This window comes from Dermacentor variabilis, chromosome 2 (assembly GCF_050947875.1).
Source record: "Dermacentor variabilis isolate Ectoservices chromosome 2, ASM5094787v1, whole genome shotgun sequence".
Classification (NCBI taxonomy): Eukaryota; Metazoa; Arthropoda; class Arachnida; order Ixodida; family Ixodidae; genus Dermacentor; species Dermacentor variabilis.
In genome coordinates this window covers 133264067-133282426 of record NC_134569.1, presented here as the reverse complement: position 1 = coordinate 133282426, position 18360 = coordinate 133264067, and the positions used below count along the sequence as shown (strand labels likewise).

The 18360-nt window shown below is 50.4% G+C and overlaps 1 protein-coding gene across 1 annotated transcript in view; it reads right to left on the bottom strand.

Annotated features, from left to right (window-relative positions):
* IA-2 (tyrosine phosphatase IA-2) overlaps window positions 1–18360 on the bottom strand; it is a 700681-nt gene that overhangs the window by 401228 nt on the left and 281093 nt on the right. The window contains exons 10-11 of the mRNA XM_075682014.1: window positions 7367–7520; window positions 552–638 (exon numbers count right to left, since the gene is read on the bottom strand). Of these exons, the coding sequence (XP_075538129.1) occupies window positions 552–638; window positions 7367–7520 (241 nt within the window). The remainder of the gene's footprint in view (window positions 1–551; window positions 639–7366; window positions 7521–18360) is intronic.

The following is an 18360-nucleotide window of genomic DNA, read 5'->3' as shown; positions in this document are numbered from 1 at the left end:
CTTGTAACAAGTGCTCATGCGCTACTTGAGTGATGTCCCGTCACACATAGAGATCCAACGGTATACCTAATATTTTATTTATTTACTTTGGCACGTTGCCAATTATGGGACGTCCCGTGTAGACCGTACCCTCTCGGCGCGCGCTGCTGACGTCATCGATCGCACCACCTGCGCGCGAGTCACCGAACCGCACTGACGTAGGGTGACCGGATGTCCTCTTCTCCCGCCGCTGTACATCGAGGCAGCCTATGGTGACATCTTCGCGCGCGCTCCCTGGCGACTGCCTGACCTCACCTTCATCAGGGCCCGCGTTCTACAGACGTCGCAGCGTGACGTCAACAATTAGGCCAAGCAATCCGAGTGCTGCTATATGCGACCGGCTGCTTCCCACAGCCGCCCCCCCCCCCCCTCCTGTTTTCCCTCTCGGCACTAGCGGACTCCGGGGACCCTAGTGGACCGGGAACCCTACCACATCCGGCACAGAAGCCGGCGAGCATGCTGTACAATGCTTTTGCAGTGAAAACGACAAATGAGCGTCTACTAGAACTCACCGAACGTTGGAAAAGGTACCAGACGGCAGAAGAAGTGCTTTCTGCAGGGCAGTCACGAGTCTGTCGGCATCGTCTTGCGACGAAGGGCTGTCCGAAAAGAAAAAAAAAAGCGAGAAGATGGGATGAAAAAGTCAAAAAAGATTAAGGAGATTGTCTGTATTGGTTTTCTCCTTTTATCTTAGCGCACCATACCGAGGTGGCCGTGTACTGGTGACTGTCACACTGCGCGAGCAGTTGGTGGGCCTTGTCACAAACGTCCAAAAGCGACCACCCGAGAATTGCGGGTGGTCGCTTTTGATCGCCATGGCAGTGCCACCAATGATTTTTCAATGACTCCGTCACGCTGCGGCCACAATTGTTTAAAAAACGAAAGACACGATGAAAACATGCATCCTGTTACACACGGTGCTTCGATCGGCATGGTGATTTCAAAAGCAATTGAGAGTGTAATCTAAGTAACGTCCTGGGTATAGCAGCAAGTTTTCATTTTAGACTGAGTAAGGCTAGGGAGTAGATTTCAAGTTTCTTTGTGATATTTACGGTGGTGTTCTGTCAGTTTCAGCAGTTCATATCAATATATTATGAAATCAAGATAAACATGACGTTACAGCGACGGGAATGACCCAAATTTAGCAAACTAGGGATTCAAACGCTCGAAAACAACATCGCCATATCTTTATATTCCTTAAGAAGAGCATGGAAGTAGCGATGGCCCTGATTTCAAATTAAATATATGAAAGAAATCACCAAATAGCACCTGTGCAAGTGTACATTCAAATGCTCTGCTCATTTTTTGTCTTTTTCATGATATCAGTAAACAGCTTCAGGCACACTCAGCGAACCACATCACGCCCCCTTTTTCCAGCCTTTTCGCATTCAAAGTCTCAGGAAAGTAAAAGAGCGGCACCGGGAGCCGACCACATCCGATTGGCCACCCTTCGTAACCTCAGTGACGCGTATGTTAACCACCTCAACTATATCTTCAATGATTGCTGGCGCAAGGGCATGCTTCACCAAGCATGGCGACACGCCGACATCACACTGATCCCCAAACCGGGCAAGCCTGTTAAGGTTGAAAACTTGCGACCCATCTCCCTAACATCCTGCATTGGTAAGCTCATGGAACATGCACTCTTGCGGCGTCTGCAGCCCTTCCTCGAAGAAAAATCATTCTTTTCTAACTCTCAATTCGGACATCGGGCTCATCTGTCTGCCAAAGATGTGCTTTTACAATTGCGGGAGGAAGTCATAGGACCTCCGTCGTCCGCCCAAACGACAGCACTCATCGCCTTAGACCTAAAAGGGGCATTTGATAATGTTGAACATGACCTCATCCTTCACAATGTTGCACATTCCCACTGTGGAATTCGTATGTACAACTATATCCGTGCATTTCTTCGAGATCGCACAGCCACCGTAGGAATGGGACCGCATCGATCCGGTACGATTCGCCTTGTAGGACGTGGGACACCCCAGGGCTCAGTTCTTTCCACTACTCTATTAAATATCGCGGTCGCAGGGCTCCCCCGGCTACTCGACCACATCCCTGATGTCGCCCACGGTATTTATGCGGACGACATTACTATCTGGTCGACACGGGTTTCCGACGGAGCCATCCAGGACCGACTGCATCAAGCAGTCGATACAGTTTCCGAGTACGCGAGAAAATGCGGCTTAAGATGTGCTCCGGAAAAGTCGGAGCTCATAATCATTCGCCCCCGGAGCCGTTCCTCTACTCCCCCTATCACTGTGCACGTGCCACAGGTTAATCGTGCTCGTATCCTCGGCCTACACGTCCAAGCGGATGGCAGGTCAAACTACACTGTTTCCCTTCTATCCAGACAGATTGAGCAAATTCTGGCCATGATCTGGAGGGTCTCCAACAGGTGCTCGGGCCTTCGAGCAGAGGACCTGCTGCGCTTGGTGGAGGCATGCGTGATCAGCCGCCTTACATACCATCTCCCATTTCAGCGGTTGACCCAAGCGCAACAACTTCACATAGACGCAATGATTCGCAAAGCGACGAAGCTGGCCCATGGCCTCCCGAAGTATACTTCCACACGCCGTCTCCTTAACTTAGGGACACATAACACACTAGGCGAGCTGCTAGAGGCACATTGGGTCAGCCATCGCCAGCGCCTCCTACTCCCTCCTACTGGCCGCCATCTTCTCACACGTCTAGGATACTCTGTCCCACCCCTTGAGTCTGAAATCCGTCCAACGATCTTGTCGTCAGCGATACGCCAAGCACTAAGTATTCATCCATTGCCACGTAATATGCACCCAGAGTATGACAAAGGGCGGCGCAAAGCCCGTGTACGATACATTGGCCGCATGCTCGCAAACATCCCGGAAACACATACTTTATACACGGACACATCACGCACTCAAGAGGGCTATACCTCGATACTTTTGAATGGCACCGAATCCCTGAGATACTCTGCTGCAATGCGCGGAACAATTGCCGCTTACGGAGAAATTCTCGGTGTTGCTCTTGCAATTCGATACGCCATCCTTGTTCCTGAGGAAGTGTATATATTGACGGACTCGCAACAGGCATGCCGGGCGTTCCTATCAGGACATGGCATCCCGAGAGCGGCGCACCAAATTCTCAAACAGATCCCGCAAAATAAACCAACCGCACTTCCCCGCATCCACTTACTCTGGACCCCTGGCCATACCTCGCTGCCGGGTAACGAACGCGCACATGCGGTTGCCCGAGAAATTTCCCTCCGGGCGACTCGGCGTGGTGAGGCGACTAGATCAGAGTGGGGGGATCACTTGCTCCGTTACAAAGACATACTCCGTCATTATAGACGCATTCGTCTCACCCACGCCGCACCACCGCCGTCCTTCTCGCGGGAGGAAGCAGTAGCATTACGCCAGTTACAAACCGCAACTTTTCCAAATCTTGTCTCTCTCAATAAATTCTACCCACACCGTTATGCAGATCGTTGCCCTGGCTGTGGCAGCTCGCCCACAATCTTCCACGTCACGATTGAGTGCACTGCAAACCTCTTTCCTCCCTTGCCAACTCTCCTTTACCGCCTACGCAACAAAGAGCTATGGGACGATGCCCTCCGCGACGGACCTCCCGAGGTCCTCCGAGCAGTGATACAACGGGCTCGAAGCATCGCCGGAATCATCTTAGGGACCCTGGACTGAGCGTTCCTCCCACACTGCTCTCGCCATTCAAATATTAATAAAGATGTTTTACTCTCTCTAAAAGAGCACGCGCAAGATTCGTTTACACTAACTTAGCCTCATTCCTGCCGATACCACGAGATATTTAGTTGTTCCCAGGTGCTTTCATTTTTTTTTTCGAAGCCGTGCCCCTGCGATTGAGTTATGCACGAACAACCGCACGCACTCACGCACGCACGTACACGAGGCGCTGCTGGTACCGACCACGGCAAGGAGCCGGCCGTGCAAACAACAAGCAGCCCCGGCGAAGGCGCGGCGAGTTCACATGCAGGGCCGCCGCCGAGGCGGACGAGCCAAGCGAGCCGTGACGAGGGCTCCATCGAGCCGTGCTACCAAGCAAGCCAAGACGGCCGGCCAGCTCGCGGAGGCACTGCGCGGGGGCCCACTCTCCACGTCCTGCTCCGCGGTGTTCCCGCTGTGTGCGCACACACACACACTGATGCCTGCAAGTTTCATAGAGCCGCGACGCAGACCGGTATCGGCCGGACATCAAAGGCCTCCCCTGCTCCCGTCACCGTCGCCGAGACCGCTCTGCGACCCGCTTATGAAACGCCCTTGCAAGTTTCATGCGGCAGATGAGTGCACCGTTCCGTGCGTTTTGCGGTGAGGCATAACTCGCGGGTTCAAGGAACACGAAGGAGAGGGAGTCGCGGAAGCCCCGTCCCACTCGTGCGCGTGGCACACTGTCGACACGGCGCCGACGTTTACGTAGAGTGCGCGCTAGGCGTGTTTGACCGCTTCGCGATATAGACGCGGAGTGAGGTGCATTCCTTCATTTAGCGGAATGGTCACGGTGGCCGCCTTCTCAGTAATTTAAGTCCTAACGATGCATTACGTGACGGTGAAGCATCATCGACATGGTCTCTCATGTCCACGTGCAGACGTGAGTGCTATAGCCTACCGAGTATTGACGCTCTGTCTCCTTCTTTGCTCCATGTCCACTCACCGGCGCGCAGGGTAGTAACCGTTTTAACGAGACAGAGTTAAGGGCCCCACGTCGCAGAAGATCAGGCGTCGGACATCGTTTCGGCGAAAACATTTTCGAACCATCCATACCCGAGCCCTTTATGTGGCGCAAGGAAGCTATTGAACTGATTGAATTTATCAAGCTGAAATACATACAAAATCGTAAAGTACAACTTACACACAACCTACATACATGATAGCGCCGGATTGTAATTTGACTACACAAGAAAACGTAATTCTGTTACGCGAAAACTCAAACGAACTCCTTTTCCAGCGTTTCTACCATTCACAGACTGGCCGCGGCGTCCGCCATTTGCGCGCGCCAGCGTGCGAGTATCTCGGAAGCCACGGAGCAGCATCCCCTTTTTCTTGAAACACTTCCAGGTGTCGCTCGCCTCCACCGCATCGCGGCCCACGCAAAAGATTGCGTTTCTACCAGAAAGCCCGCCTTCGTGCGTAGCATTCGTGGCCAGCATTTCCCGGTAAACATTACGGTTACATACACTCCAGTTGCCGGGAAGCGCGAGAAGTAGTCAGGGACCTTTGAATTCTATCGCGTTCCACTCTTAAAGGCGGAGCTTAAGCACCCTCCATCTTTTTGTGTTGGTCAACTTCGCAGGCATCCTTCTTCTAAATCTGTCTCCAAATACGTGTAGTACTCGGTGTTTCCCTATTCTTATTTGTTACATGTTACTTTTCTGTCCATTTCTGTCCGTAAACACTTTTGTTTACTTTCAGGCACGACGCATTGCCGAGCTTCACCCCATCATGTACCCCAAGCAGTCGTCCCAACTATTTTACAGAACTACAGTGGGAGCACATTCCCGCGTCTCCTTCCCTACACTAAACCGTCGACAAGGTACTGATGGTATATACCGGGTATTCAAAATTAAGCTTTATGGTTTTCTTAAAATTAGGCGCTGGGAGGCGCGCAGAAACCCCCTGTGCCAATAAATTATGTGGCCAGGGGGACACAAAGTGAGGTGATTATTATCGCTGTCAGCAACCCAGTTAACTAAAATTGAATAAATTACTTTTGGTTGCCACGCAGGGTGTTTCAGGGAACATGTTAGAATTAAAAGAAAATTACTTACCAAACAAACTGGAACACATAAATCGAATAATTAAAACAATCAACTAACTATGATTTTAACTAATATCTTATGGCACATATTGCAATTGAGAAATTCTAGCGGCTGAGATTGCAAGGCATATCCACTTGAGAAAAATTGTGTGGATGACACCATTTATGGGATGTGCACCGTCAAACTTGCGGTAAAAATGCACTGTCGTTCCACTTGCTTTCTTAACAAAACGGCGCTGTATGCAATGAAGCTGAAAAGTGACTGGAACGCCAATAAAAAAGAAAACTTAACTATGGAGAGCAACGTGTCAAAACCACGATCTGATTATGAGGCACGCCGTAGTGGCCTCTGGAATAATTTGGACCACCTGGAACTCTTCTTTAATGTGCTCCTAAATCTAAGTATACATGGGTGTTTTCGCGTTTCGCCCCCATCGAGATGCGGTCGCCGTGGTCGGGATAGCCACTAAGCAACCACGGCGGTTTCGATCGCCAATGCATTTCTCCGCAAAGTACGGGAATTAATATCTCGAAAACTGGTGGCATCCTGAGAATTCGTTCCAAGTGGGCCCACAATTGCAATGTGCGCCATAAGGTGATCAGTTAAAAAATAAATTACTACATTTTTGTTGAATAGTCGATTATGCATTTCCATTTTTTTTTTTTTTGTGCAAGTAATGCCCGCCTCTTCGAGCAGACAAGCTGAATGATTAGAATTGTGATATTTGCTGCAGGCAATCTTGAAAAATTTTCGACTGTGCTCGCCGAACACCAGGTAAAGCAGTATTAACACCTGGGGCGGCTTGCACGAACACTTAATAACGAACATAATAACGAATCAAAGAACGCGTTCCTAAATGTTCCCTAAACATCTCCAAGCTCGCACTAGAACACGTTCTTAAATTGATTATTATGTTCGGTATTAAATGTTCGTGGAAGCTGCCTCTGGTCTGCTCTAGAAAAGAATAATATAATGAATGGAGAGATAAGACATAAGTGTAAGGAAACAGTGAAAGACGTGGAATGGAATAAAGGAACTCGTATTCACTAGTTGGGACACTGTCGTCCAGAACATTTCTCGCCGTGGACTTCCCCGCCCATTCATATTCTGGAGCAAACGCGTCACCCGTAGCATAATCAGAAAAAAAAAAGTTTTTTTTATTCTTTTAACAGTAAAGCTGCTCAACAGAAGCACGCTTCCTACGGAACAACTGCAATAACGCAAACGCTCCAATAATTGACGGGAGTCTTACGACCCAGGTATCAAGAATACCACGACGGAGAACCTCGGATTAATTTGAATCGCTTTTGATGTTAAGGGTGTACCGAACTGTCAGTATGCATAGGATTGAGTTTGACACCCAGCCAGACAGACACCTGTCGAATGTCCACCTTACACTTGTTCACGCACTGCGACGCGTCATAGTGCCCCAAATCGCGGCGGCACAACTCCAGCGGTGCTGCCGCCAAGATTTAACGAGTCGGCCAGCAGTCAACGGGGGCGGCTTGGCACCGCTGCGAGAAAAGCGAACCGCGCGCAAGCTTTCGAGAGTCGACTCACGCCTCGTTGAGGACGACGTATGCGCTGCTGGAGTCCAGCGCCGAGTAGTAACCGTCCGGTGTGGGTCCGGCTTCGAGCGCTCCCCGGTAGCTGTGCTCCAGCATCTCCTTGGAGCCGATCGGGGGGAGACCATGGCGCTTGCCATTCGCTTGACCTGTGATTGAAGGCGGCGCAAAACATAAGTTTTCACGCACAGCCGCACAATAGCTCATATCTATCGCTATGACAACGAAAGACCTCCCGCGCATGCGCGAGTGAAAGCGCATCTGAATGCTCATATCGCCATTGCCAATGTTCTTTGCGCGTGCTACCGTACCGGAACACTGATCACATTGTAATCTCATTGAAAGTGCATTGTCGTGGCAAAAAAGACGCATCGTTTGGGTGACTTTTCAGGCTCTTCGCATTCCAGCAAGCGTGTTTTCACTCTGCGTGAAGTATTTGATACTCGCAAAAAATCACTTCGCTCTTGGGGAAGTATATAGGCATACAGTGCCTGCCGGATTCGTAATAAAGATTCTGGCTGCAACAGGCGCCTTTACACTACGTGAAACCCGCCGTGGTTGCTCAGCGGTTATGATGTTGGGCTGCTGAGCACGAGGTCGCGGGATCGAATCCCGGCTGCGGCGGCCGCATATCTATGGGCGCCAAGTGCTAAAACATCCGTGTACTTAGACTTAGGTGCACGTTAAAGAACCCCAGGTGATCGAAATTTCCAGAGTCCTCCACTACGACCTGTCTCAGAAAGTGGTTTTGGCATGTAAAGCGCCATAACTTAATTTTAATTCAATCACTACGTGGAGTATTTTTAGCTGGGCATTATTTTCTTGCCCTGCCAGCAGTCGGAAGCGGCGTTTTCCCGGTGTTACTGAGAAACGGATATGCTATGCGAGATAACCGACGCGACGATTCTTTAATTCCGACAACTGCAAGGCTTCCAGATAAGTTGCCTAGCAAGTACCTCAAGTAGACGTCAGTCATATTGCACTGACGGACAACTGAAATCTCAAATCAGTGAGTCTGCTTGGCCCAGTTCCTTGCAGCCGTGTGCGACCGACTTTTCTTACCTTGTCTCCGTTAACGCTTTCCTGTTCTTTTTTTTCTTTTTTAGCAGAAAAAACGACACGTACCTGTGGCATATTTGCGCTCTCCATTGAAGTAACTTTACTTCACTATCGGCCTTCTTTCACATGTCACTCTCTATCTCTACAAAAAAAAAAATGGCAAAAAAACAAATAAGAAAGCAACAGCGCAAGAACTTCTGCGAACTTCCGTGACGACTCGCGTGTGCATGTATCCGACAAAAATAAATTGTCACCACGAATAAAATCAGGCTCACGTCTTACTCCTCGCGACCGCAAGCGCTATACAAGCCGCGCACGAAAGATGCCAAATAAAGAAATAGAAATCCGGAAGCGCGCGCCCGAGGGGTCCCTGCAAATTTCCTGAAATTCGGCCCCGTTCCCTTTTCCTTCGCGCACCATCTCGGCTTAGTCCGGTTTGCTTCTTGCCTCTCCGCGAAGAAGTCGGCAACCCCACGCTACAAATCAACCTCCCCCCCCCCCCCCCACTCCCCAGGACAGCACACACACCAAATGCTACACTCTCCCTTCCTCTCTTTCCCACCGGTCCTGCACCACCCGCTGTTTGTGATTAGGTTCATTAGCGTACAGCAGCTGCCTCGGCGTCGCTCAAAGTCGCCAATGAACCTACGGCGGCGAGGCTTCACCCCCCGTTTCTGTGTGGCCGTCACCTTGCCCTCCCTGCTGGGAGCTCACAATAAACCACTGGCCTCGGCGGGCGCTCCGAAGACCGCATACGTCTCCATTTCCGCAGCCGCCAAGCGAGCAGGACGAGCCAATTGGCTGGCGACGGTGCGGCCGAGCGGGAGCGGCTCCTCGCCCCTGCTCTGATTTCGATGGTGCAACGACCGCGCCAGGTTCATCCCTCCATGAGCTGCGGCGTCGATGACAAGACAACATGGCCGCCGGTATACGCTGCAGGCACCCTCGGTCACCCGTACCTCGCGATAGACGCGTCGCTTTCCCACAAAGTTGTCCAAAATGATGGGAGCGAAAGGAAACCGGGAAAAGAAAACAAGAAACGGTCGAAACCGGTTATAACGATCGGGCTTACGCGCTAACTGTAGCTAGATATATCCGATAGTTCAATATATCCAAACACGCATAAAACGAATTTAGACGGACTGTTGCGATATGTTTCGTTATATTATACGCATTTACTATCTTCAATGGAGAAACGAAGCAGTGAAGAAGCCATTTATTGAAAATAAAACGATGCGCAGTCGGCAGAAATGTTTTGCCTGTGCCTTAAACTGCTGGTCGGCGTCAGTAAGAAAGACGTTCTTCGTGCGCTAAATTGTGTCGGCACAGTACCAGCTCAGCCCCCACATCCGCCACAGTGAAGTAACTTGATTACTGATTAATAATAGGTTATTATTATTATTATTATTATTATTATTATTATTATTATTATTATTATTATTATTATTATTATTATTATTATTATTATTATTATTATACAAAACAAGAAGGACGTAGGGAACCACAGAAAAACAAATTATAATGTCAGGCCTACGAGTCTCTGGTTCCTGAAATATGCAGAAACCAGGGTGTCGGTGTCGGCGTACACCACTGTATGGGTGAGAAATTTGTGCGAGCGTAAGCGCTGCGCTCTACAAAGAACGAGCTGCAACCAGTTCGATATTGAGGTATTCCTTCGTAGTTCGCACTTTGTAGTTGCTCGTAAAATGGCGTTCGTCCTTAATGAGCTTCCCCTTGTGCTCCACTTAAAAAAGGGCCCCGCCCTATACGTACGCCTTCTGAACGAGCGAACGAGCGAATATGGATGCGAAATATTTAATGAAACGCTTGTTTCTCGTTTTGCTTTGACGGAATTACAGTGGAATATTCGCTAAGTGGAACAACGTGTTACCGGAACGAGCGAACTTTAATGTGGGTGACAAACTTTTAAGTGGAACGCTTCTTTTTTTGGCTTTGCCTTGAACCTTCGTTGAAACTGCATATACCATCGCCCCTGTGCCGTAGCGACGTAACTTTAGCGTGCCGCTTCTGGTTAGGGCTGGCTTATGGTTTTACCAAGGCATACTCAAGTATTTCTGATTGAAGTGGCACAGACCCATGCGGTACTCACTCAATTCTGAAGAAACAATCGAAGATGTGTTCTTGACATCAGTTAACGTCGAATGCAACATTATTCGGACTGTGGTAAGGGGGGTTTAACGGGGGTCGCGTGTTTATAGAAGCCGCACGGACAATACGTCAGTTTAAGAAATCTAATGGCCTCACTAGCCAATTGTCGACGAGACGCGTGGTGTTACGGTTGGCGTCTGGCACCACGTGCAGAAAGGGATTTCACCCTACCTTCTCTCACCATGCCTCGTCGAAATGTAGCGTGACTGCTCCTGCTACGGTTGGCGCCCCGCACCACGTGCAGAAAGGAATTTCTCTCATCCAACCTTCTTCGTCGAAATGAAGCGTTACTTCCTAATTCGCCATGACCATTTCGAGTATCTGCCGGTCTCGCGGAAGCCCCGCAGTGTTTACAGGCCTCTTTTGTATGGGTGTGTGTGCGACTTTAGAGGGACCCTTTCCTCAAATGGCCAAAGTCTACAGGAGAACTTCCACGAACCATCAACGCGCAAAAGAGGCGAACAAGCGTGTACAATTCCAGGAGGCGGGACGGCCTCCTCCTTGCAGCGGACTTTCTGTGCCAGTCACGTGACGTCGACGGAAGCAAGAGCCCTCCTCCTTGCAGCAAGCTTTCTGTGCCGGTCACGTGATGTCGACGGAAGCAAGATCCCTCCCACAATTGTAGATAGCCTATTTAAGGGGCTCCGAAATGTACTTTTGATCACTTCATTCTCTTCTCTTCATTTTCACCCACCTTTGAATAAACCGTGCAAGTTTCGCCCTAGAAATCGTCTCGCCCTTGCTTGGTCGCTATGGTCTACCGGATGCCTGCAGCCCGCCGACAACGCCACACTAGCCTATTGTAACGTCGGTCGAGCTTCAATAGGCAGGCGTCGCTACAACTCGGGAGCAGTACGATACGCTACCCTGGAGTACGCAACAGTGGGCAGCCCCACGCATTCGCAATTCTAGTGCTTCCCAGACTCGTCACCTGCCTCCTCTTGGAACTAGCACTGCCACTGTGGGACTGATTACCAGTCATTGAAGTGCTCCCCGTTCCCAGTAACATGCACACCGACAGGAATTATAGAAGACGCCAGGCTATAGAGTCGCACACCTCTCCACAGCAGCCAACGATTTGTACTACGTGAACGCAGCCCACACCACTGAGCAGAATACCACGGCAGTAGTCAGACTTGTCATTATCACCGAGGCATTACACCGCGGCGCCTTCGGCCACGGACGCCGAAACTCTGGTGCAACACTGTGATATCATTCGCTTAAATGAATACCTTACCGACATCATCCCCGTCATATCCGGCAGTGAGGGCATGTTTCGTGCCTTCGCGCTTAACGTGCTCCCTGACCACACACGCATCAACCACAGCACCTACACGCAGTCACACCCGCAACTCCGAGCACTATACTGGATTGGTTCCCTGGCCATCAGGGTGCACAGGGAAACAAAAAAGCTCATGCCCTCGCTCACGGAACCTCTACACTGAGGAGGCCGACTGGATGACCAGCGACCTATTCTCCCGAAAAATGCCGAGCACAGCAAACAGCGTGCTCCGTTCGGACGCGCCAGCGAATGGATTCGATTGGATTTCCTTCTACGATTCGCGCAGACTTGTTCCTTCTCCTCCTCATTCATTTTTACGTGCAGAGGGCGCTCGTTTCCGACAGGCGCAGGCCATACACATTACCAAATGATGTTCTCATTCATACCATCGAATACAGAGCAGGTCGCTCTGCATGTCAAAATTGTGGGTAGTAAATTTGTTGGCCACGCTCCTCACGTGTACTGGGACCGCACTCGGCCGCGTTCATGTCTCTATAAGATCACCCACCACCACCTTCTTTTCTATACATGTCAGAGAGTTCGGCCATTCCTCTCCATCATGTACTCCCGAGACTACGAACCCTCCTTGTGGCATACATTCGCCACTTTCATGGCCCATCAAACCATCCTTCCACGTCAGGGGGTCCTATGAAACCTCTCATACAACGTACGGTTCGGAATAGGGTCCCTAAAAAACAAATATTTTTCTCCTCTGTGTTCCTCTCACTTCTTCCTCTTTATCACTTAGCCCTCTTCCCCCTGCGTAGGGTAGGAAACGGACAAGCGTGTGGCTGACCTCACTGCCTTTTCTATGTCCGTTCCTCCTCATCCTTCGCCTATCTAAACACTCTGATGAAGAAGATGTGCACAAAAGTTGGAGAATTAAACTATTTCCTCACTTTCGAGAGTAAGTTAACTGTTTTCTATTGGTGAGCAATTCCTAGCGCCGAGCAGGCACCGCCAAACTCTATGGCGTCATGGGAAGCTGCTTATAGAGCTTAATGGGGGCGTTGCCATCTGTCTTTCTGGCATTTTTTTTTCTTGCTTACCATGTATTCGTTCACGGTAAGACCGATGCTATTTACAGTGCCAGAACTGCAGTTTATCACTAAAGGTCAACTTTACATTTCCTCTTGGCGCCATTCTTTAAGGAGTTGACTCACTCTTACATGTCGCGCAACGTACATACAGAGATTCAATATTCGTTGTCTCAGAGGCCAAGGATCACTCACGAAGAGTCCTTGCTACGTGGGCAACAGCATGCAACGCGCAAGACCATTGAAGGCGTATGGGCGCGGCGCATGCAGGGCATGCCCCAGAGAACGTCACGGAACATGCAGGCGAAGATCGAGAACGACGAGTCGAGCGCAGGTCGAAGATGGGCAACCGCCGCGCAAACCCAAAGGACCAGACAGCGCGTGTGCCACCATCGCCCTTCGCTGGCCGGTCGCACGCACGAAAGAAGAAAAGCCGAGGAAACGGACAAGAAACGGGTTGCGTATGGAAGGACGGGGGCCGCAGGCCCCGGATCACCCGCACCCCGGCTTCCCGAACTGCATCCCCTCTTGCAGATCGATATGACCATACACGTACCAGCGTACAAACACACGCGCGCGCACACACACACACACGCAAGCGCATGCTATAGCGCAGTCTGCAGAAGACGAAGACGAGAACCGAGACGAATAGCGCGGGGACGGCAGCGCGCGATGCCCGAGCTAACATTTCGGGCTCCCTCGCAAATACGGGCGGCGGCAGTCCGTGCAAACAGGGCTAGCGCGTGTGCGAAGCAGGCCCGGCCGTCCGTCTCTGCGCCGCTCTGCAGCTGCAGCTAGACGGCTGGCTGGCTGACTGGATAGCCGGGGCCGTTTTCGCAGCCTCCGGGTCCGGCCGGCAGCCTGCAGCGATCCGCCAGCATCCGCCGGCCTCGCTCGCGCGTTCGCTCACTCTCTCGGCGGCATCCGACGCGAGCCCCCCCCCCCCCCCCCCCGGGCTACGATTTTCCCAGGGTCCTGACTAGGGGAAGTAATAAAGCGCCGCCGCCGCGCGCCGTCCGTGACACACTCGTGCTTCCTCCCCTCTCCTGCAAACTTGCTACTTCGGCGATTCGTATATCCGATGTGCACAGCCGTCGCCGAAGACACCGCGGCGTGCTCCCGAGTGCGCGCCTGTGATGCAGTTTTTTTAACTGAGTTTCCAAGCGGATGAGTGAGGCAGAACCTCAGAGCACTGAATTAAGCACAAAGGCGTTTGCCCAGACTGACACACAAGACGTTTTAAACATGATAGCAATGACTCAAACAGCTAACAGCACGACACGCCTCTCACTGACATTAACAAAAGATGAAAACCCTAAACAATACGAGGAAAGACACTTCAAAACCCGCAGTCCTACCAAAGAAAGAACAGTGCAACGCTGCCGACAGGTCAGTGAGGCGATGTGGGAACCGGCGAAGACCTCACCAAGGCAGTGACGTGGCTGGGCGACGCGTTGGGGTTGGCTAGCTTCATGTTGAGTGCCACCGGCTGATGAGAAGCATGAGCCGCAGCGGAAACCTTGAGGATGGAGGCGGCAGGAGATCGGAACGTCCTGACCAGCTGTACGTAAGCTCGGGCCCGCAGCCTGACCGCTCGTGTTCAGCCAATAGCCGGGTGTACGGGCGTTCACATGTCTCGGGATAGATTTCCGTGGTCTGACGGTGTCGTGAAGCGCAGGAACGGGCTGACAGGTTGCCCCGGTTGAATAAAGCCCTGGAGGTGCGGGTCGGGAAGCCAACGGCACGTCTTCAGCTCCTGGTGCGGTTGGCGCCCTTCTTCTTACGTCGCTTCCAGGAACTCCGCCCGCGTCGCTTGCTTGCTTGCTTACTTCCTATACTATGGCGCGTACTCACTACGGGGGATTGGCCGGGAAGTCGGCTGTTAAACGGAAAACGGTTGTAGGAAAATTTTGAAAGGAGAGCAAGCTAGGAGGTTATAAAGTATAAAGAATTTAATTAAAATTGTGGAAATTATTAAATAATAAGACAGTAAATTATCGTAAATTAACATTTTATAACATAATAAATAATAAATCAGTAAATTAACTAGGTATTCTGCTTGTGTCACCAAGGAACTCGCACTGGGCCCTGTATATGTTCCTGTGGCTGGCGTTCTACAAAGCGTTTCACGCTTCCCTCCTCCTCGTGGATTTGCGTTTCACTCCGATTGGCTCTTTGCAATTTCGCGCGATTCATCGGGATTGGTTCATTTTTCTCTTGTTTTTTTACGCCGCGTGACCTCGTGCTTGACGCTCTTCGTCGTTATTATTATCATTTTTTTTTTGCCAGGCACTGCACTCACGTCCGCGCGCCTGCTCTTTGTTGTCACGATTGTGTCTCCTCAGCAAACACTTCACTCATCACATTGCCCTTCTCCTCCTCGCTCCCGCCTGCCCCCCTTTACAGCTCGCGACAAGAAGGCGCTTCGTTTCCGTCCTGCTACAGCGCTAAGAAGCGAAGCGTAACGTGCCGTTAACGAGGCGGCGCGCTGTGATATGACACGCGTTTCCTTGTGTCTCCGGCTTTCCTTTCCTTCCCGAAAGCGTACTAGGCGAGGGAGAAGATGAAATGTAGGAAGAGATCACAAAATGTGTCTCATCTCGCTTCCTCCTATGTGCACGCGCTGTGACTGCTCACCTGACTCCTCTAGAGACGGACGAAGCTCACGTTTATACTGTTCAATGGATTCCACGCGGTCAGATCGTCACACTGTCTGATTGTCTCGTCACGTCTTCTCTGTCCCTATCATTCCGCACACTGCCACGTTCCCCCTTTCTATTCTGCTTGATCGTCGACGCCAGATGAAGCCTGGTATATACTATACTAATTCAATTACTATAGCCGCTAAACGTACACTTCCCTTCATTCACATCTTTCTTTCCTCCTCCCCACAAGTAGGGTAGCCAACCGGGTGCGAACTTGGTTAAACTGTCTAACCTCTCCCTCCCCTCGCTCTCTCACTCACTTGTGCGTTGCTACTCATCATTGGCAGCCTAATCCGGAATAATATAGCGATTCCATTCCAACTCCTTTCCGTTCTATAGCTTCGTCACTGGTGCAAGCGGCACTCCGCCAAATTTATCAGCCATCTCGAATGATAAGAAAACAATACAATAGCGCGAAAGGATTCCTTACATTGTACCGGCCCTGCATTCATTCGAATCATTCGTGTCGCTACATTGGAGTGTTTTTATAGCCGCCGAGGCAACCGGCTGCAAGTTCAGAGCAGATTTTCGCTCGCTGTAGCGGTAGGGTGATAAACTGCGCTGTTAGAGAATAGACGGGCACATATATGACTGAATCGTTAAAGGAAGTGCTCCACATGATGCGCACCATGTTTCTCCTTCAACTTGCGAAAGAGAGCGCTATTTCTTCCTTGAAATATTAAACGAACGAGATATTCTTTTTCACCGTTCATACACGTTATTTAAAAAGGCGATAACAGGGAGGAAATTATCAACAGAGAACAAAAGGGGAAAACCGCCGAGATCGAGAAACAAAGAAGAGTTATTTCGTGCAATCAAAGTTATCTTGCATATTTTCTTTTTGTTCTTAAAAGTTCCAAGCAATTATTAGTCTTTAAAGAAACGTGCCTGCTTTAATTTTATCGCATTACGGCGCCGTCGAACTAGTGCCGCGCTCTCTGAAACAGTGGTCATTTCAAGCTTCCATCTTTCCTGATAACCTTTCTTTCTCACTTGGTATTCCGAACGTGACATTGACGCAGTCCCAATTGTTGCGATCTAGAATTCTTTCAGCTCCTCTTACCAACATTCAGCCGATAAGGTGGTGCTGTCGACGTCGGTGGTGGTGGTGGTGGTGCTGCAGCAGGCGGGGTTAGCCTGGCACACATAGCCGGCAAATGTTCCGCCTGAGCCTCCTATGAGTGTCATTATGTGTGTCACCAGATGTCGAAGAGCCCCTGTGTCGAACTGCGGCCATAGTCAAATAAAGTGTTTGATGTCACCGATATCACGACGGAAGGCACGCAGTGCGGAAGTCATCTTGAATAATCAAGTCGAGGTGTACGCAGAGACGCTTATGGTGCGGTACAACAGCTTTGCTTCTTCGCGAGTGAGTCCATGGGCCACACAGGTTTGGTGTGGAGGCTGGTGTATCGCCCTCGTGTGAACGCGGATTGCGCCCTTAGGGTTCTGAAAAATGCTTGGCGCTCTTACTTTTGGGACATATGTCAGTGCTAGGCGTGCAAGAGTGTCAGCGAATTGGATGTTCTCTAATATTCAGTGTCAGGGTCAGGCGTGTTGATCCGCCTCGCTCCCGGGAACAGCACGAAGGCAGATCTTTCCGTTGATAAAGATAGGCCAAGCGTCAATAAGTGGCCTTCAATGATGGAGATTGCGCCCTCTATCTGGGCCAGACACTTTTGTTGGTACCCCGAGATGCAAATTCAGATGTCATCTGCGTAGATGGACATTTTAACTGCCGTCCAGCCTACCTTCAGTGCGTCTGGATGGCTGGTCGTGGCAACGTTAAAAGGCAAGGGAGATAAAAAGCTTCCTTGTGGGACGCCAAGGGAAATGCGTCGCTTTTCGCTCGTTATATTTGCGAGATTAACTTGAACGCGTCGATCTCTAAGAAATTTATGGACGAATGCAAGAGCATTTCGAATTCCCGAGACATCCATGGCTTGGAGTCCGTTGATGACGGCTGCATGACGCATACAGTCGTATGCATTGGCAAGGTTCATAAAGATGGCTAGTGTCGAAAGGTCATCGACGCGATGGTGCTCGATGTGGCTTAGTAAGTCCAAGACACTGTCCTGGGCGCTCAACCATGGATGAAATCCGGTTACACACGCTGGCTGTCTACTTCCTTACTCAAGACACCAAGTTAACCTCGTACATATTAGTCTTTCCATCAGCGTTGATACGCATGGTGTTAGCGATACTGACCGATATGAAGCAAGGTTCGCGGGATCATTTCCGGACTTCAGCACTGCATGGCACCACTCATGCCGTCTTCCGCGCTTCTGGGATCTCTGCTGTGCTCCAAACGCGATTAAATGTGCCTAGAAGGGCTCGTCATCGCTCGTATGGCAGATTTGTCGGTATCTGATTGCTGATAACATCGCGACCCACAGCACAGCGCCTTCTTAATTTTCTTAGCGCCAGATGCAACTCACAAAAGGTGAATAGCGTATCCATCATATGGAATGGTTGAGATGACAAAGGGTTCGCCACTCCTGCTGATCCGCCAGATGCGTATACAACTGCAAGATCTTCTGCAAGGGTTCGTAAATTTTTCCCGTTCATTAAAGCAAGTGCTTCGAGTGACCTTTGTGGGTGATCCTTTCTGGGTAGCTAGGCTATCAATTACTCCCCATATACTTAACATGGGGAGTAAACGCCGATAACCTCTCACAGAAAGCAGCCCACTCAACTCGTCTTAACCATTTTGTGTGATAACGGATGACAGCGCTTC